The sequence below is a fragment of the Jaculus jaculus genome, chromosome 16, assembly GCF_020740685.1.
Source record: "Jaculus jaculus isolate mJacJac1 chromosome 16, mJacJac1.mat.Y.cur, whole genome shotgun sequence".
NCBI classification, from domain to species: domain Eukaryota; kingdom Metazoa; phylum Chordata; class Mammalia; order Rodentia; family Dipodidae; genus Jaculus; species Jaculus jaculus.
In genome coordinates, this window is record NC_059117.1 from 33222773 (window position 1) to 33244862 (window position 22090).

Sequence of the window (22090 nt, forward strand, 5' to 3'; positions counted from 1 at the left end):
GGGTCCAGCTCTAAGTTGTGGGGATGAATCTGTAATTTCCAGCCAAATATATGCCAAGTGCTGGAGCTTTGTCTGGAGTCCCTCAAGTGCGCTGGTGGTGGTAGTGCTTGTTTTTCTCTCTCTGCTTGGTCTAGTAAAAAAAAAAAAAAAAAAAATTAAATGGGACAACTTCTTCTGCCGTTATGGAACTTGCCCTGGATCTGTAAGCGTCAAATAAATTCCCTTCTCCCATAGCTGTGTCTGCTTTGGGAATTCATTTCAGCGACAGTGAGATGGACTGCTGCCCCTCTCACATGCGGTTCCTAACCTGGAATAGCTTGTGTTTCAGGCATACCTGACAGGGAACTGGGGAGACAGATCATGGGGACAGAAGGGCTTGAGGGGAAGGGCTAAGACATGTGGGGACAATATACACAAAACTAAAGCTAACATGGATTTGGACCATAGAAACCATCCTCTGGATATCAGACTAAAAGATAAAACCCTCAATAGGAGTGTGTGGCCGGGGAGTGTCTTGGCTTTGGGAAGGTGGGAGGAAGCCTAATCGGAAAACTACTGACTGGCTTGTAATTCGCAGTGCCAGAAATGGGTTACACTCCACATTGAGCTGTTGGTCAGAGAGACTTGAGGTCCCCAAAACAAGACAAGCTTCTGTCAAAGCACGTGATGACTAACCTGAGGGAAAAGTTAAGAGCCTATTACAGCAGACACAACTAGCTGCCAGCACAGAACATCGAGAGATCATACTGGAGTCTGGGAGGAAGTGAGCTCCCTGATGGTTAGCCCTCATAGTACTAGAAAGTGCTACATGAGCTCCTTGGGGGAAAATTGCCAGTGACCTTGCGAACAAAGAGGGGATCCTACTAGACACAAAGTCAACCAGCCTGACAAGATGTACACCTGTGCAATAGTGGCGTTCAGCTCAAAGACTCAATGGGAAGGAGCTTATAGCTGGTAGCGGGATCCAAGACAGCAGAAGTTTTTAAAGGAAAAAAAAAAAAAGAAAGCATACAGAGAAAAGAGGTTTCTAAAGCTGGTCATGGTGGCTCCCGCCTATAATTACAGCACATGGGAGGCTGAGGCATGAATGCTGCTGATAATCCAAGGCCCATTTGGGATTCAGAGCGAGTTGCATGCAAAATCTTTAAAAGAAGAAAAGAAACAAAAAAAAAAAAGAAAGAAAGTAAAGAAAAGAAACATATTTTTGCCTACAAATTTGTTACGTACCTTGTGTGTTATGGAAGCAGTAGCCTGACCTGCACTGCAATCTGATTTAACTTAGGTCAGAATCTAACAAGCATTAGAAACAGACATGGACTTCAGCTCTCTATCTGCCTCCCATGACTCTGTAATCCTTATGGCATTGCAGAGTTCTGTGTGTTGAATGAGAGGCTTATTTAAGTCTGAACTTGAAGTAAACTTCACCCCCTGCCCCAATGAAAACCAACACTACTAAAGGTTACTTGAACTTTATATCTTAGTTGATTCATGTTGCTGTAGCAAAATAACTGACACAGGGATATTTATAAGCTACAGAAAAGTGTTTCTTATAGTTCTGGAGGCTGTGAACGTCATGACAAGAGCACTGGCATCTGGCGTCTCCTGGCAGCCCTCTGTCTTCATAGAAAAAAGAAATGCAAGAGTGTAGGGGCTGAAGAGATGGCCTAGTGGTTAAGGCACATGCCTGTGAAGCCTAAGGACCCAGGTTTGATTCTCCAGGTCCCACATAAGCCAGATGAACATGCATCTGGAGTTCATTTGCAGTGGCTAGAGGTCCTGGTGCATCCATCCTCCCTCTTTTCTCTCTCTCCCTCTCCCCCTCTCTGTCTGCCTCTAATAAATAAATGAAAATAAAATCTTAAAAAAAAAGAAGTGCAAGAGTGTAAAACCCACTCAATGGAGAAGCCTCAGATGTAGTCACTCCTTACAAGCCCCACCATTTGATACTTCCATTGAACTGGACTCCTTTCAACATGTGAACTTCAGGATACGCTCAGACCATAGCTACTTTCCAGCGTGTGATGGGTGTCTAGGCTCTGTTGGTGTTCTTTCTGGGAACAAAACGGAAAAGGTCACTTACTCTTCTGAGTATTTTAAGAGTAAGCAGATTTAACATTTTGCAGCCTAAGCCAGATGGAAGATTTGGACTAGCGAGTGTCTTTGAATTTAGATGGCCAAGCTGGTACAGAAGGGAGCCCAAAACATCACGAGTTATTTTTAGGTTTTGGAATTCTAGACCTGATCTGGAAAGATTTGGTGAAGTGCTTTTGGATTGCATATATTAAAAGTCGATGTAGAGCCAAGGACAAAGGGTAGGAGAGGCCACAGAGATCAAATAATAGATCATGAGGAGACTGTTAGGGAAGAATGTCTGCAGTTGAGCCCAAGCCCTGCCTGGTGAAGATGGAGGGCACTCACCAGCATCACCAGCACGCCTCACCACTCCAGTGCGCATCCTACCCTCGCGCAGCCTGCTGCCGACACCTGGGCAATACTGCGTCCAAGTCAGAGCCGAGGCATTCGGACTCCAGAATGCTGAGGAAAGTTGAGAGGGAGAAGAAAAATTGGAATGGGAGTTTTATGGACACTATCCCTTTTAACTACTATGTCTATATGTGATTATGTGCACAGATGCACATATTTTTATGCCAAACCCATTTTTTTTTAAAGAGAAAAAGGTAGCTTAGAAAATATAAACTTAGTGCAGGGCATGTTGGTATACACCTTTAATCTCAGCACTGGAGGCTGAGGTAGGAGGACTATTTGAGGCCAGCCTGACACTACATATTGAATTCCAGGTAATCCTGAGCTAGTGTGAGACCCTGCCTTGAAAATCAAACAAAAATCAGCACAAGAATCTAGGGAAAAGTGAATTGTTCTTGATCTTAATATGATCCAAACTGATAAATTAAATGAAATTGACTGCAATAGCTCTGTCATCTTATCTTCTTTGCTCCCAGAATACCTAATTGTGCAATTATATCTGCTTCTCTATTCTACATTTGAAAATAATCAGTATTACCATAATCAGAATTTCCATTGAAATTACTTCTCAGAAATTTCATTTCCTATGACTCAACGTGGCCTTACATTTTGAGATATTATATCTGCATATGCTAACTTTCACAGGCATAGACTAAAGAACAAAAAACACCTAACTTGGTTCACAGATCATGAAATATGACTTTAGCATAGTAAATGTTGGGGATCTTCTACCATTGCCATAGAATTCAAGCTAAAGCCCCGAATCTGACAAAGGTCACATTTTCATCACCTTCCTTTCTCCCACCTTACAAAAATAAACACCTACGCTCGAGGTGTCCATGAATTGCAATGAGCAGGTTGGGGAGTCCCTAAAGAAACTGTACATTATTTGACGTCATGTGTTTAAACAAAGTGTGATCTCATTTCGCCTTTCATAATACCCTTTGGCTAGAATTGTGTGCACTTCCCACTTTGAGAGTAAACCCTAAAGGCCACCCTTCTCCATTTCAGAAGACAGTAGATGTGCATCTTCAAGCGTTGCCTCTTGTGCCAGGTGCCTTGCCCTGGGTCCGGAATGTGGATGGTGTGCTCAAGAGGTATGTTTGTCTTTTTCAAAAATTTCTTTTGCTCTTTCCCTCATATTTGACTTACTCTAGCATGATTTCATTGTCCTAATATCCTGTGCCTTAAAGGTATTTCAAGTAAAAGAAAGAATGCTGGGCATCAGGAAAAATGTGTTTGGTTTTATGCTTGGAAGCAACATATCTGGCTGAATATAAAATTGAGTTAACTTTTTTATTAGGAAAATTATGGTAATTTTGAACTAAAGTGCAAACCATTTTATGTTTTCCATCTGTCTATAGAGAAAATTGGAAAATTGGCCAACACAGTAACTTTTGAAAGTTCCATGAAGTTTGATATAAAGTTCTATTGCAGCTTGAGACATAAAATTATATATACAAGTTGAATTATTCTCTTAGTTGCTTATGAAAGAAAAATGATATGAAACCTTGGTTCATTTCATTTGTTTTTATTTGAAGTCCTTGAAGCTAAGTGATTTATTTCATTTCCTAGCATGGTATATTAATTTTTTGGTTATTTATGGAAAATTTGATACTTCTATTTTTATTCTTGAACTAATTCATGAGATGTATGTATTTAAATCCTCTGGGGACATAGAGAATAATTTTAAAAAATGTTAAGTGTTCAAAATTAGTGTCTTGTACTCAATGTTGAGAAATAAATCCTAATGACAAGCTTCTTAGTAAAACAATTATAATACTTTATTTTTTCTGACTCTAAAGTTCTTAATATTTATTTTTATTTTTTTGAGACACACAGAGAAAGAGAGAGAGAAAAAAATGGGCACCCCAGGGCCTTTAGCCACTGCAAACGAATTCCAGATATATGTAGCATCTTGTGCATCTGGCTTACGTGGGACCTGGAGAATTGAACCTGGATCCTTACGCTTTGCAGGAAGATGTCTTAACTGCTAAGCCATCTCTCCAGCCCCCTCTAAAGTTGCTTTTAGAGGCCTTTGAAATCAATCATCTTAAATCAGAGTTACCTATATATAAAAAGTTGAGCTGAATATGCCAACTGCTAAACTGGAGGTTTTGTTCTTTTCCTTCATGAAATTGCCTAGATAATTTTATAGGTACTGGGAATTGACCAGATGGGTATTTCAGGACCTTTGGCTTGACATGAACATAAATCTGTAGTTTTGACTGATGTATTTCAGCTTAATGAATGCATTTCCCATCATCTTTCCATCCTTGCTTGTTACTACCTGTCCTAATTCATCCTGAGGAAGGCAGAGAAAGCTGGAAAGTATCCCAAGGATGATGGGAATGACTTTCTTTTATGAAACAAGTCACAGGAGAGGCGTGGAAGGGATTCACGAAACAGAAGCTATGTCTGAGCAAGTCAGCCTTTCTAACTAATAGTCCGAGGCTCCCTGTGTGTGCTCTGGGCTCTACCAAGGAGAAAATCAAGTGTCGTTCATGAACTTGCCACAACCAATAGAACCAGGCAATTGTCATAAAGAGGAAGAGTCTAAAGTCTGAGTCCAATTACACCACTTCCTTGGAGCTATAATTTAGACAGAATCTACTCAATTCTCTGTACCTTCCTTTCCTCACTCATCTCTATAATCCTGAATGTGGAAATGACTTGTCAGTTTCTGTCAGAAAAGTTTCATAGCTTCCTATATCTTGACCCTAAGCCAGTTCTACACATTTATTTATTTGAGAGGGAGAGATGCAGATAGAATAGGTGTGCTTTCAGCCACTGCAAATGAACTCCGGACACATGCACCAACCTTATGCATCTGGCTTACATGGGTCCTGGGCAATCAAACTTGGGTTCTTTGATTTTGCATGCAAGTGCCTTAACCACTAAGCAATCTCTCCAGCCCATCACACTCCACTTTTTTTTTTTTTTTTTTCGAGGTATGGTCTCACTCTAGTTCAGGCTGACCTGGAATTCACTATGTAGTCTCAGGGTGGCCTCGAACTCATGGGGATCCTCCTACCTCTGCCTCCCAAGTGCTGGGATTAAAGGTGTGCGCCACCACTTTGGGCCAGCACTCTACTTTTGATTCTACTGCATCCCAGAGGAAGATGCATCGAGCTCTGCAGTTTGCACCACCCACCCTCAGCTGCTTAGCACTTTAGTGACAGTAGTGTGAAGAAGCTCGTTCAGAAATCCGGAGTGGAAGCCCAGCCATCAGTCAGGTGCAATGCTAGGTTCCAAAGAGATGTCTTCCCCTTTTCCCAGCTGTGATTGGTACAAAAATAAGGAAAGTCACACTTCATGGAATGACAGTTTTGCCACAAACGTAGGGCTTTGGGGTGTATGGAAGGATGGACAATAATATAGAAGAAAGGAGGAAGACGTAAGGGGCAGAGGAAATTTTTGTCGACTGTTGGGCATGGGGACCTCAGGGAAATTATTTAAGAATTCACTTGGGGCCTGGAAAGATAGAGCAGTGGTTAAGGCACTTGCCTGAAAAGGACCCAGATTCAATTCCCCAGATTCATGTAAAGCCAGATTCACAAGGTGGCTCATGTATCTGGAATTCATTTGCTGTGGCTAGAGACCCTGGCATACCCATATTCCTTCATTCTTTCTAAATAAATAAATAAAATTAAAAAGTAAAAATTCATTTGGCTATTCTCATCTACACACTTCAGTGTAAGGTAACCTATGCTTAGAAAGATCCAGCTCTGAAGAAAGATCAAGTTGCATTCAAATATTAGTTCCACTAGCTTCTAATTATGTAAACTGGGTGTGTTATATAACTCAACTTTCCCTATCTTTATTTTTAAGTATTTTTATTTATTTACTTGTGAAGTTTCCCCATCTTTAGAATGGAAATACCAATTTTGCATATCCATACTGTAGGGAAGATGTAATGTGGCACATGACATTGTTTAAAAATGAGAACAGTAAGTCTGTAGATCCTCGGGGAGATTTTGGAAGCTAGGATGATTGCCTGTGTAAGTAATTCAGCCTCAGGAGATGAGGAAGGTTTTCCTGCTCATGATGAGAACAGATGAAAAGTAACCTAACAAATCTGGCTTAAGGAATTTTCAAAGCTGGATAAAAGTAAATTTACTAAGATATTCACAGTGTATACCCAGTTTGCTTGCACTCTTAAGTGGCATTTTTTGGTGTCATTCCATATCCTCTGCTTTGGTTCTTCCATGCCAAAAAACAAAACAAAACAAAACAAAACAAAACAGAAAAACTAACTAGAAAACAATTAAGGTAGAAATATTGCCTAGTTAATGATACATACTTGTTGTTAACATATGTAATGACACTACATTTTGAGAGATTCTCTTCCTCCCCTGCCTGATACTCCTGACACCTTATCCCATCACAAGCAGAAGCTTAGAAGGTAACATTGGAGCATAGCTATGATCAACCACCATGGGAAGGCCTTCACTGTCCAAAGGTGATAGAATTCTTCCATTTTCTTTGTATTTTGGAAGCCAACAAGATGAAGCTTAAGCAGGGAGAAACGTGTTGTGTTGATCAATTCAGAATATTGTGGTAAATGGATGGAAGTAACAACGAACTAAAAGACACAGTAATTTCAGCCTCAGCTTCTCGTTCTCCAGAGGTTTGTTCTACAGGCATTTGGAGCATGGGGTCTCCTGCGTTTTTCCTATAGAAAAAGTAAAACAGAAGGATGAAAAGAAATCAAAACGACACAAATACCACAAATTAAAAGGGTATGGCATCAAATTGCTTTTCTTTTATGCAAAGTGAAAAGTAGGCCACAATGGACGTGAGCAACATTCCACGCTGGATTTCGTTGCTTTGCTCTTTTTATTTCCTTTTTAAACCTAATTGGCCAATTGGCAATAATTTTTCTGACTTTGTTTTAGCAGTGAGCTGAAAACAGACATGCTGATTCAGACATTGCAAAATAATTGAGAAAAATTTGTCCATTTCAGCAAAACTACTTGACATTTAAAGGTCACATGGCCTAGTTTGATGTATAGTTACAGTAAACTAACCAACCTTCCTTCTTCAGGCTCCTTGCAGGGCTGAGAAGAAATCGTTGAGCTATTTGTACCTTATTTCCTTGTCATGATTAGAAATCTTGGACTTTTTATACTTGTAAAATGCATTTGGCCCTTTGTGCCATGACATTTGACTCATGAACTAAACATGTACCCAATCTATGTTCTGTCAGTGTCCCACACACTTGGCAAAATTATCATTTCTTTCAGCCAGAACAAATTTAATTTTAAGGTTACTTCATGAATCCCAAGCTTATTAGATGACATTTTAAAAACTATCCAGTGTTTGAAGCTAAATGATAGTGAGAGTTTCAGATTCAAGTGCAGGCCAGAGAATTTGAGCTACGATTTTGACAATATCTTTCATCAATTAAGTCTTAGTTTGTTTCATTACACAATGGCTGTTTTATGTATGAGAGGCTGGGCAATTTAACAGCCTAAGAAATTAGATTTCTAATTCATTCTTCAATGAATTGTCAGTATGTGTTTAGGCATGTGATTTCTAAGGAGCTGCTCTCATACTCCACACATAACAGTACATGATAAACCCAGCAGTTAGGCAGATTCTGAGACTTGAGGCTCACATTTGGGACCAATGAGTGGACATTTTTGGGTAATTATTATTACTTTTTTGCATTTGTCTTTCCAAAAGAAAATATTTAGAAAGAATTAAGTTGGTGCCATTTTACAGTGATCAGTTAATAACAGTGAAATTGCTTGGTCGAAAGGCTCCTTTTTAATCATCCATGTTTTTCTTTTGAAATGAGATTTAGAAATCTCAAGTTTATGTGACAAACTTGCCAGTACTTTTACTGGAAGCACATTCGTTCGGCATGGGAAATGGCTTCTCTGCAATATTGACTATGCATGGGTTTTCTTTGGGTGTGACTGACGCAATGTGCTGCACGCACCAGTGACTTTCCTTCTTTTAAACAGGATTTCATTTCAGTTGGATCAAGAAGTGAACGTTGTGATACTGTTTCCAATCTGATAAGCAAAGGCTGCCTGGTTGAGTCAATAGAATACCCATCTGTACATGTCACAATACCAAGTGAGAATGAAATTAATACTCAAGTGATACCAGGAGAAGTGTCAATCCAACTGCGTCCAGGTTTGGTGATTTTTTTCAAGGAATTATGGGATGACTCTTAATTTGAAATTCATATTAACTTTCTCACCTTTAGCATTATACAGCTGGCAGTAGTGTATTAGAAATCACAGTGTGCTCAGATCAAGAGTTGGAATTTTCATCTCTGCCATAGCTAGCTGTGGGAGCTGGGGCACTCTGCAGACCAGTCAACAATGAAATTCTGGGTTCTGATCATATAGTCCAATCACATGCCTACTCCACTCCACTGCAGCCATGGGAGGAAGAAAACAGGTTTTATTGCACTCTATTTCCAACATTTTTCAGGGTGCTGGCATTTAGTAAAATCTCCATAGGCATTTATGGGGCAATTTGATTACTTAGTCAGTAGGAGATATGAGTTAAACTAAGTACTGAGAGCATTTGCTAAACACCAAATAATTCATGAAAAGCATAATTACCTTAGCCAGCTCTGTTTTGACCCTTGAGATGAACATATACCTTTCCTCATATATTTCTCAGCTATTCCCTCTTCTAACACAGTGCATTCCACAGTTTGAAATGTGTATGCCTCTGGAAAGCATATGTGTCTTCCTGGGTGAGAGAATTCTAGTGTATGAACACTACACACACAAATGTCAAGGGGCACAGATGTGGACCACTCCATTGGATGGAGTTGGATAATGCATTATGAAGTTGATTTTAGTCTTCCTTATTTCATTGTAGGTGGCCCTGTCTTGTCATAGGCTTTTGGTTTTAAAATTAAAACAAAAAACAAGCATTCCTGCTGCTCCTTAAGCCCATTTCAAATGCTAAACTATTGCTTCTAGACTCTTTGATTACCAGAAAAACAAAGTCCACTCTTGCTTGGCCCTGGATGTGCTCCCAGCTTCCAATTAAAACTATGTTCTTCACCATATAAAACAACGATGCAGATGAATATGGACATATATGAGCAACAGTTGGAAAGGGATACACAAAGATTACAGTAATTCAGTTGGTAAAATTATAGTTCTTGCCACCTACTGTGGCCCAAAAAATAGCATTGTTGAGCTCAATTTTAGAGAGAAAGAAACAAATTATATGCTTTGTTCACCTAACTCAATGTGTTCACTAAAATCTGCCCTTACATGTTCCAGTAATTATATATACACGAATCTGTCTTGAACAGTCTTTTAATGTTGGGATTGCCCAGCCATCTTTAATAATTTTCCCTTGTCGTTCTTCCAGTGGGATTATGTTCACGATTTCTAATTTGTACAAGCCTACCTAGGTCTTTTACCAGACTGCTTCTAAAATCCCCAATTTCTTATATATTTCCATGTCCTGGTAACACTTTCATCCAGTGACCCTTCCATATTCGAGTACAAGAATCTTGATCTCTATTAATACTGAAGAATAACACACATGGAATTACTTCATACTTCAGCTTTCAGACTCAAGTGTGTCTGAGCATACTCCCCAGTGCTTTCATTTCAGAAGTTGTTAACATGGTCTTTACTATAAGTCTGCCTGAAAATGTTCCAGATTCCTGGATCCTCTTCTTCCTGTGCCTTCAACAGATTCTTCATAATAGGAGAATTGAAAACCCTTTGACATATGCAGAGAAAATAAATAGTAATTATGTAATAGAATAGTTATGCTTAATCTATACACTTGTTATTTTAGTTTAGCTGCATATTAAAATGCCATACACTTGGTGGTAAAATGATAGGTGCATGTTTTCTCACAGTTTTAAAAAGGCTACAAGTACCAGGAAATCCAAGACTAAAGTGGTAGTAAATTTGGTTCTTGATGGCATTCTTCTCCCAAGTTATAGATGGCCAATTGCTGTGTCTTCACGTGGCAGAGAGATGGAGAGAGGGAAAAAGGAAGGGAGAGAAAGAAGGCAGAGAGAAACAGATAAATTTTAATATCTCATAAGATTTTGTGAAGGCCAATCCTGATGTCATCTAAAAACCTAATTACTGGGCTACGGAGATGGCTCAGTGGTTAACAGCACTTGCTGCACAAGCTTGACCAGTAGAGTTCGAGCCCCACGTGAAAGCAGATGCAAGCAGTGTATGCATCTGTAATCCCAATCTGCCCAGGGCGGTAGGTTCAGGAGAATCTGGAAGGTCTTGTGCCAGCTAGCCTGCTGTTTATTTGGCAAGCACCGAGAAAGTCTACCTCAAAGTTTCTCCAAGAATGGAGAAGGCAAGGGACATTTTGAGGTTGTCTTCTGATCTTGAACATATGCATCATGACACACATGTGTCTATATGCCTGACTTCTTCCAACTAGGCTCTACTTCTTTCAGTAAAATTATTGAGTTTTATACAAGTCAATAATGTAGTTTGGTCACATTGACCCCCTGTTGTCATCTCTTATCTCCCACTTTGTCTGAACCCCTCCTTATTCCTAATTAATCTCCCTCCTATTTTCATGACCCTTTTTTGGTACCCCACTGAATATAGTTGTGGCATCTTGCATAAGCATGGGAACAGGGGTTATTTATGGAACCTGGGCAGTATTCCAGTGGCTACCCCACTGAAACAAGTGGCTCCTTCCCCAAGTACGTATTAACTGTCAGTAATGCCTCAGGGAGGGTGAGCTTCATGAACCCCTACCCTGTCCATGGTGGGAGACTGATGGAACCAATCTTTTGGAAAAAGTGTTATAAATGTCTTGTTTAGAGCTGAGAACTCAACAGTCCCTTATTTTCAGAATTTTGGCCAATTATGAGTTTTTGCATTAGCTGCAACCCATTGCAAAAAGAAACTTCTAACACCAATGTTGAATGTAGCACTTATTTATAAGTATAAATATTAATATTTATAACTCAGTTTAATATCATGCACGTTTAGCAAAAATGTTCCACCACCTCCCAGTAATACCACCTATGAGCTGTAAGGCCTTTAACACACAGGCCCTTGGGAACAATCAAGATTCAAACTATAACATTGGGTCAAATGCATGCAAATTTGTTTAGTTTTTTTGTTAATTTTTTAAACTTAAAAAAAAAATTTAAATGTAATTTATTTATTAGAAAGAGAAAGAGACAATGGGCTCTCCAGGGCCTCCAGCCACTGCAAACAAACTCCAGACACATACACCACCATGTGCTTCTGGCCTACATTGCTACTGGAGAATCGAATGTGGGTCCTTAGGCTTCACAGGCAAGTGCCTTAATTGCAAAGCCATCTCTCCAGCCATTGTTTAAGTTTTTAATATACATTGTCATATAATTCATAAGGAAAATTGATTGAGGTTCAGATTAAACTGAAGTGAGACAAGTATTCCTATCTTATTGACTTCAATGTGTTGGTTGTTTTTTTTTTTAAGTGTAATTAGTTCATGATGTTTTCTCATGCCTTTCTAATACTAAAATGTTCAAACAGCTATCCTAAGCTTATTAACCATCTTTATCTCTGTTTTGTTGTAATTTACTTCTTCATACCATATGCCCATTTCCTAACTGAATGCTAATTTTTAGCAGGTTTTTCTATACAAAGTTTATGCATCATTTATATCTAATAAATCTAACTGTATCTTTCAAATACCTTGCTCCTTTGTGAATGCATGAGATCTGAAAAATGATTCATTACGTCTTTCCACTTATGTTTCAATTTAATTACTATGCATCAACAAATTTGGCCTTTTCCCTTTTGCAGCTACAATGATGCTATTAGTTCTGAGACTGTAGATTAACAGTTCAAAAAGTGGGAAATAATCCCATTGCTTATGACAAGAAATGATGGTTCTGATGAGGAAAGAGAAAACTTGATGATATGAAAAAGGATGAGAACAGAAAGCTCACTGGGTTGGTGATCAGTGGGTGGGGGTGGGGGGGTTGACTCCTGGAATCTGCCTCAAACAACTCGGTGAGGTAAAGAGCACTGCTCAACATGGAGGGCATAGTATTCTGCTTAAGCTGGGATGATTTGGGGCGAGAGCTGAGAAGAGGGCAAAAATTGTTGGAAATACCCATTGAAAATACTAAATGAAGGCGATGTGAGATCAGGAGAGTCAGAGAGGGAAAAGAAAAATGCTTATGATCACTATGTGACTTGAATTTACTCATTTTCCCACTATTCTTTTATTTCTGTATGGTAAGTTAGCATCATTGTCCAATATGTTTAAGACATTTTTCCATCTTAGCTATGAGCTTCTTAGTACATAACAGTAATTTACAACCCTCACAGATAAAAATAAGTTCATTTTAATAATGAATTTGATATCAGACTATGTGTATATAAACTGTTTGCCAACTCTAAATATGTGGAAATGTGCACATGATGGAAGTCTTTTCTATTATGAGTTGAAGACTTGTCATGAAGTGTCCCTAAGTGTAAAATGTGCTTATCCCCTAATATTAACTTTGATTTATTGGGAGATTAAAATTTTTCTCTCTGACCTATGTTGTGACCTTCAACATTGTATCTATTAAGACTTTTTAAATTTTCAAATGTGCATTTTTATTACAGTGTACACTGACCTAAGCATATTCTTAAATTCTTCAAGAATGCTTATAGGGTCATATTTAAAATTAAAGGATTTGGGGTGATTGCTCACTGCAATTGCTGTGCAAGCCTAATGAATAGAGGGCAGATTCCCAGAAACCACATAGAAGCCACATCCAGTAGTGTACACTTTTGTGATACCAACTTGCCATTGGCAATAGAAGGCAGAGTCAGAAGAATCCTGAGGCTTACAGGCCACCACTTCTTCAATTTGCAGTAGGGAAACAAGAGTGACTCCTTCTTTTTTTTTTTTTTTAACTTTTTTTTTTTTATTTATTTATTTGAGAGCGACAGACACAGAGAGAAAGACAGATAGAGGGAGAGAGAGAGAATGGGCGCGTCAGGGCTTCCAGCCTCTGCAAACGAACTCCAGACGCGTGCGCCCCCTTGTGCATCTGGCTAACGTGGGACCTGGGGAACCAAGCCTCGAACCGGGGTCCTTAGGCTTCACAGGCAAGCACTTAACCGCTAAGCCATCTCTCCAGCCCAAGAGTGACTCCTTCTCAAGCAAGATGGAAAATAAGGATAACAGTACCAGGTTTTCCTCTGACCTTCACATGTGAGCCATGGTACACACATGATCATACACAAACACACACACACACACACACACACACACACACACACACACACACACACATTAAATATCTTAAACTAGGTTGGAAAAATAGCAATTTCTGGGCTTTAGAGATGACTTAGTGTTTAAGGCATTTGCCTATATAGACTAAAGGCCCAGGTTTGACTCCCCATTACCCATGTAAGCCAGATGTACAAGGTGGCACATGCATCTGGACTTCATTAGAACTGGCTGGAGACTCTGGTGTGCCCATTCTCTCCTTCCCACTCTCTCTCTCTCCATCTTTCTTCCTTCCTCTCATACATAAATAAATAAATAAAATTTAAACCAAAACAATTATCTTTTCCTTCACACCACTTTACTTTTACTTTTTCTTATTTTGACCTATAAATCTTGTGGGGAAATCATCTTTATGCTAGTGAATACCCTCCAAGAAAAATGAGATTAAACCTTTAGGAAAGTAGAAGAAAGAAATGATCTAATATTAATTGATAAATACTAACAATGTTCCTTAAAATATTATTATAGCCTATACTTCACTAACTTAAGAATATGACAAACCCTTGATTCATTTTAATATAAGAGAAAGAATTTGTTTAATGTAGTTTGGTTTAAAATCGAACTTTTCCAAACTGGCATTATTCTTCCTTAATTTCAAAAGTTTTAAAAATTATAAAAAAGAACCCACATATTTTCCCTCCAGTTCCTGGCCCACATTCCTACCCAATCCCCCCCCCAAAAAAAACATTCAGAAATGTGTCAGAGTCTGTGTCATGATATTTTCAAGTAGTCCTAGGGAAGAAGGGGGATTCTCCCTTCCTTGCTCAAATATAAGGAGTACACAGGGTTTTCCGCCCACCTCCAACAGTTCTCTATGATTCCTTACAATTTGTCAGTTTTCCTTTATGCAGAACATTTTTCAGTTCTCTTTTCTCTGTTTCCTACCATGCTGGTTGTAGGCAGAGCATCAAAGATGTTCATGGCAGTAACTAAATGGTTAAAAACTTATTCTAGATACTTTTAGCTCATTGGGCCATTCAAACCAGCCACAGGCAATAGCTACAAGTAGGTCCTCAATTTTATTTTTCTCATTCTATATCTCAGACTCATTTCTTCACTTAGAAGTTAATTGAAGGAAATAAGAATCTCGTCTTTTAGAATAATTTTATAAAAGATAAGAGGAGGGAGATAATAAATGTGACACCTTGGACATTTTAGGCAAGCTGATGTTTTTATAGAAACTCTAAACTCTCCATATGCTATGTATAAAAGGTCACAGCTATCAGCTTCTTTCTGCGCCTTTGGAAATGCTGGCTCAAAATATGTTTCCACAGTCAAAGAGATGTAGAGACAACTGAGATGAAAATGTAGTTCATAGCCAAAGGCTGCTTAGGATCTAGTAGTAGTAATTGCAGTAATTATTGATACACACATATTTACTGCATGCCAACATGCTGCTAAGTGTTCTCCATAAGCTCCCTTCTATACTGGATTGTAGCCATTGAAAGAAGATAAAGATGCCATAGAATCTCATAATTACATGGTGAACTTATAATGATGGTATAATCCAGTTGCCATGGAAACACAAGGGAGGGACGCTCAGGCTGGTCCAACAAGGAGTAGGTTTCCATTGAACAGTGTTTTGAAGTGGCAATTATATGGAAAAAGGAGGCTGGCACACCGCAGGCAGAGGAAGGAACAGAAACAGGGCATGCAAGTATGCATTTGTGGGGTGTGTGGGGGGACTTGCAAGCAGTTCGGTTTCTCTGGAGTTCAAGATGTAAATAGAGTCGTGATGTGGGCACTTTCATCTGCCATGTTTAAACACTTGGGCATCCCACTGAGAGCTACTGACACATTTTAAGCAAGGAGTGACATGCAATTTCCAGTTTTAACAGAAGGAACTCAGTAGTTAGAGAGCGCCTGCAGGAAAGCAAAAGCAAAAGGAAGACAAGTGAAGAAACTGGGGAAGTGATGCAGGTGAAACCCAAGAAGGTGTGAAGTAGAAGGGAATGTACCCCAGCACCATGGCATGACTTGATGAAAAAATAAGACTAAATTCACTAAAGACTAAGCTATTAGATGCATCCCTTGAACACTTATTGTGACCATAGTAATTTGCTTGAGGTACAGTATTAAAATTAACTTGATTCTGATTATGGTTTAGAAATTTTAATTCCATCCATCACATACTGGATACCAGCACTCAAGAGACTAAGGCAGGGAGATCACAAGTTTGAGACCAATGTAGGCTATGAATTAAGACCCTATCTCAACAACAATAGAAAAGAAAGAGGAAGAGAGGGGGGAGGGCTGGAGAGATGGCTAATGGTTAAGGTGCTTGCCTGTGAACTGTAAGGCCCCAGGTTTGATTCCCAAATACCCATGTAAGCCAGATGCACAGGGTGGCACATGCATCTGGAGTTCATTTATTGTAAGTGGAGGCCCTAGCACACCCATTCTCTCTCTCCTTACCTGCCTCTTTCTCTCTCCCTCAAGTAAATAATCTTTTTTTTTTTCAAAAAATAAAAGGAGAATTCCCAGTTATAAAGAAAACAATGCTGAGGAAGAAATGTTATGATTAACCCCAGGTTCTAGTCAATTATAAGTACTTTCCTCAAAGTTAGATTTATAAAGTTATCAACTATGCTTAGTGGTAAGAATGGACTGTTTAATATAGTGAGGGTTGGGGGAGAAGATGATCTAAAATTGGTGAAAAAATGAGTTAAATCCCATGAAAAAAAAAACAAAAAGAAAAGAAAATTGGCTAGACCTACATCCAGGAGAATCGGACAATATTTTAAAGATAGTCATATAATCTCACACACCTAGGTTCTTTCCACTTACCTGTATTCACCAAATGAAAAGCTGATGTAAAGAAGGATGCACAAAGACTGAGACAACATAGAACATGAATGAGAAAACAACTGAGTCATTGCCAGAATCTCATTTCTCATTGTAGGAAATATCTTGTTACTCTTTGAGATTGACACAACTCCTCCGGCAAGGCTCCACAACCCAAAGCCTCCATGAGCTAGGGCTTGGGCATGAAGCTTAATCACAAACACCTGAGGCTGTCGGGGGTGGGGGGGAGGTCATTTCACATTTAAACCACCACATGCCTCTGACTATGAAATGCTGCTATATTTAAAACTTGCCTCTAAGACCTTTTACCCACATAATATAATTATCCAATACAAAGCCAATTTGAGAGTACTGTGGATATTATCTTAAGCTAACATGCATGAACATGATGATCCAAGCTCAATGCCTCCTGTATAAGCAAAGTGAGATTTCAGGTCTATCTATCTAGGGCTGCCTACCCTGAGCCAACAAGTGACAGCTAGTACCTCACAGGAAGTTCAAGGAGCCTTGAAATATACAGGTAGCAATTCTTCTCTCCAAAAATGAAAAAAGAATATATATGGATTTTTTTTCTTTTCCTTTTCTTAAAAACTTATCTTACTGAGGCCCCAGTCCATGCAGAACATTCCAACTGATCCCCAGCTTCTAAGGCCAATATCTGTATAATTCAGAATCATGCCAAAGCATCCTACACCCTTTAAAGCTGAGCTTTTGACAAGGCTTCCTCACACCCTCTTCTCCTCTGAGGCCAGTGAGATCAGATTTTGCTTGCTAGGTTGTGGATAGGTGGGGTCAACTGAGATCTCCTGTGTGGCTACAGTGCCTTGAGTAGCTTAGGCTTGCAAGGCTGTGCCTTCACTGATATCACATGGACTGTGCTATTCCATGGAGGTCACTTATGCAGTAGGCTGCTCCAAGTGGTGCTGCTTAAAAACAGACAGCCATTCATCCTCAGACAGAGCCCCCATCAACCGCAATGATTCACCAAGATAAAAATACCATGTGCAGTGCCCAGGGCCTTTAGCAGTGTGTCCAAGTCAATAGTTAAAAAAAAATGACATAATTTACACATTTTTTAAAGAAGTTGACCCGTACATTAAAGTTCAAGTCTTTGCACATGAATTACTCTCTCCAATTGTGTTCCATGTCTATTTCTCTTTGATATGACCCTGTCTGCTATATTTTGACATTCTTCTAAATTTAATTTCTCCACCCAAAGTATATAACACATCCACAGGGACAGGACTTTTCACCATAGATGGAAAGCTCAGCAGAATGAATGCTTTCTGGAGGCAAGCCAGCCCCTAAAGGGAAGGAGTGAGAGGATGGGCTGAGCTGGGCTATGCTTACCCGTTTTCCTTCCAGGCTTCTGGGATGTAAAAGAAGGTGTATCACATTAATGGGGTATCCTACACTTACCCCAGTTAGGAGCGAATGAGCAGCCCCATTTCCCATATTGTTACAATGGTGAAAAAACTGAAAAGAAAATAGTTCTACCATCAAAGACAGTAATATTTGATCAGTTATGGAAGCATTTCAATAAGGATATCATCCTACCAATTGTGTCTGTAAATTTTAACTTTCCCTTGCAAAATATTCTCCAAGGATAAATAAAGACTTAAACTAATTTGATTTATTTTAATTTCAAACATCTACTTATTTGTTTATTTTTCTGAGCAGGGTCTTAGGTGTCCCAAGCCACCCTCAAACTTACTAAAGATGACCTTGAACTTCTGATTCTCTTGCCTCTACCTCCTGAATACTAGGATTATAGGTATATATCACCACACCCAGTTTATGGGATTGAATTCAGAAATCTGTCCACATGCACCTTGCCAACTGAGATAGAACACCAGATCCTTGGTTTATTAGTTTAAAAGATGAAACTCACAAATTATAAAATACGTGATGCTTCGCAATATAACTTAAAAGTGGATCTTAAAATTCAGTAGGGTCCTAGAGAAACAACCAAGTCTTTGGATAAAATAATAATGTGACAAACAATTAAATAAACTATCTGAAAATAGGTTTCCTACATTTGTTGGGGGTGACTGTTGTCTCTTCCAATTTAGTTACTTTACTCAAGGCTAGTGCCCTGAGTTAGTGATCCTCCTCAATGTGCATTTATTGAGCTCCCTCCAGGCATTAGATTAATGTCCTCCAAGCTTTAAGCACAGCACCAATGGGTACCATGTTTTAACCACTGTCATGCTCATCAACTGATCCATGAATAGGTGCTCATAATTTTTGAAGGGCTTCAGGTACTGTCCAGTCTCAGAGTGTTTGCATCTCATATATAAATATGCTTTAAATAAAATGAATAAATTGATACTTGCATGTGATCATAGATATTTTTTTTTAAATACCTTGGTTCATTTCAAATCATCCCTTGAGTATAACCATTCTAGAGACCAAATACTCTGCAATTTGTGCTCTGTCTTGATACTGAGAATGATGGGAAATGCAGGTTTCTATGATGATACCTTGCAGCATTTATGTTAAGCTGGTCTATTTGTTATTATTTTTATCTAGCATCTAGAATTGTGAGAAATGTATTGCTGTGGTCTATATCTGAAGTGTCCCTTAAAGGCTCATGTATGTGAATATGTGGTCCCCAGCTCATGGCGTTTTTTGAGGAGGTTGTGGAACCTTTGGGTGGGGTGGGACACATGGCTGGGTGGGTTACTGATGGTGGGAATTTGAGAGTTTTGGACCCAGCCTTGCTTCTGGCTGTAGCACACTACTTCCTGGTCCACCTAGGTGTGAAGAAGTGGCCCCACAAGTTGCGGCTACACTGGCCACCACGCCTTCCCCACCAGGATGAGCTGACTACATTTAACCTCTAATCTTTGTACCAAAAAGAAACTCTTCCTTCTTTAAGTTGCTTATATTGAGTATGTGTTAACAATTACAGGAAAAGTAACTTTAGGGCTGAAGAGGAGGCTTAGCAGTTGAGGCATTTACCGGTAAAGACTGAGGACCCAGATTTGATTTCCCAGAACTCATGTGTACATGCGTCTGGAGTTCGTTTGTAGTGGCTAGAGGCCTGGGTGCACCCATTTTCTCCACTCCCCCCATAACTAAATAAATAAATTTTAAATAAAGTGAAGAAAGACAAGTGACTTTATAATGTGTAAATTTATGATAATTGAACTAGATGTTGCAATGTTACCACTTATCCTAAAATGTGTAAATGAAGACCACATGATGTTTTTCTGTCTTTGAATTAGGAGCTGAAGCTAATTTTATGCTAAAAATACACCCTCTGAAGAAGTACCCTGTGGATCTGTATTATCTGGTTGATGTATCGGCATCAATGCACAACAATATAGAAAAGTTGAATTCTGTTGGAAATGATTTATCTAAAAGAATGGCATTTTTCTCCCATGACTTCCGCCTTGGATTCGGTTCCTATGTGGACAAAACTGTTTCTCCATATATCAGCATCCACCCAGAGAGGATTCACAATCAGTGCAGGTAGCCAATGTGTGATATCCACTATACTAACAGAATGCTTCTTATACAATCTTACTCTGTTTGCTCTTCCAAAAAAAAAAAATATATATCAATTTTATAGCTTTGTTTTGTGAACTAAGAACCAAAAATACTGCAGGAGGAGGTGTTTTCTTATATGTTCAATTATCTGTAGCTTAAGTTTTCTATATTTCTGCCAATGTTATTCATTCACATTTTAGTACAAAAACATTTAACCTAATATCAGTAACTTTGGATAGATGTCTAATAGTCAGGATATCATGCATGTTAATACCTCCATAAATTGTTTGTTTTTGCTGGTATGCCACTACCTCTCCATTCATGTGTGACTGTGTGTAAGCATGGCGCTTCTGGGGTGACCACAGAAAGCTCAGCTCCCTCAGAAAGCACGAGTCAAAAAAGGAGCACTGGTCTCCACGTAGTGCAGGCCCCACCACAGAAAAATGCCCAGCTACTTTTAGTGTATGTATACCTGTTGAACTTTTTATAATTTTAAAGCACATTTGCTACTTCCAGAAACTGTTCAAATCATCTTATCATATTCATTCTGACTTATTAAAACAAGTTTTATCTATTGTACCAAAACAGGGGCCAATTTATCTTCTAGTGAATGGACTTTCTCTCATTTATCTTGTTGCTTAGAAATATATAAATGTATTTCCCCCGCTACTATTTGGGGGGAGTTCTGAGATAGGATGTCACTGTCACTATGTAGCTCAGTCTGATCTTGATCTCACAATCTCCCTGCTGCAACTCACTTTGTGCTTAAATTACAGGCAAACCCCACTATGCCCAAGGTGAACAATATCCTTGAAATGAAGTCCTCCTGAGGAATGACTCTCTTCCTATCAGAGAGTTTATCAGAGTTACATTCACAAATTGTGATTAATTGCCTGCAATTTTATATGAAACATTCTTTTCAAAATTAGTGCAATGGCCAGGCATGGTGGCACACACCTATAATTCCAGCACTTGGGAGGCAGAGGTAGGAGGATCGGCATGATTTTGAGGCCACCCTGAGACTACATAGTGAAATCCACATCATCCTGAGCTAGAATGAGAAATCAAATAATGTATTCTAGCTGAGTTCCCAACAGTATTTCCCAAAATGTATTTCTCTGATGTTCTACAATGTTTTCCTCCTTAATAAGTTACCATGCTCATTAGCATAAGGAAAGTCCTTAATTGTCCTGTATTAATAAAATATATGTTTAAACTTCTTGTTTTTTTTTGGGGGGGGGCAGGAGGGACATCAAACCTGACAGCTCTGCTTCCTAAACATTCACCAATGTTGAACCTCTCTCTAATCTTGCAGATTTTTGCATTACGAAAATTTCTGTCGCCTAAAGCAAATTCTACTTTTGTCTTATACCAAAGATATAATTTTACTGTGTACAGCATTTTGCAAACTTTTAAGGAAGTATAGAAAAATAGAATTTACACCTCTTTGTTTTTCTATCTAGTGACTACAACCTAGACTGCATGCCTCCCCATGGGTACATCCATGTGCTGTCTTTGACAGAAAACATCACTGAATTTGAGAAGGCAATTCACAGACAAAAGATCTCGGGCAACATAGACACCCCTGAAGGCGGTTTTGATGCCATGCTTCAGGCTGCTGTCTGCGAGGTGAGGCTCTGCACGCTGTTGAGTGTTGGAGAGCTCAGAGGGACCCTCCCACGGCACTTAGGACTTTTATGTTCTCTTTGATTCACGAAGTGAAAACACAGCAGGGAAGAACATGTCTTTCTCAAAAATGTCACCCCTGTAATTCATTTTGATATGTGTGTGGAACAGAAGGGATAAGTTGGAAGAGAGCTATAAATAGGAAAAGATAAAAACTTTTCCTAAAGGTATGTGCTTTGCTTTCCCTATGCCCCAAGGAAGAACTAGAAACATCATGCTTTATTGTCCTACTTGGAGGCCCTGGCACATTTTCCTCCAAGTGGGTCCCTGGCATCTGTAGCCAGGAACTCGTGTGGTAAATGATGGTGGTGAAATGGATGGTATTCAAATAAACGTGAATTCTATTTTTTGAAGAAAC

General features: G+C 39.1%; 1 protein-coding gene across 2 annotated transcripts in view; it reads left to right on the top strand.

Annotated features, from left to right (window-relative positions):
- Nucleotides 1–22090, top strand: part of Itgb8 (integrin subunit beta 8) — a 99429-nt gene that overhangs the window by 35809 nt on the left and 41530 nt on the right. For both annotated transcript variants that reach the window (XM_004652825.2, XM_045135872.1), the window contains exons 2-5: nucleotides 3496–3581; nucleotides 8457–8631; nucleotides 19782–20028; nucleotides 21510–21675. In XM_004652825.2, coding sequence (XP_004652882.2) covers nucleotides 3496–3581; nucleotides 8457–8631; nucleotides 19782–20028; nucleotides 21510–21675 — 674 coding nt within the window. The remainder of the gene's footprint in view (nucleotides 1–3495; nucleotides 3582–8456; nucleotides 8632–19781; nucleotides 20029–21509; nucleotides 21676–22090) is intronic.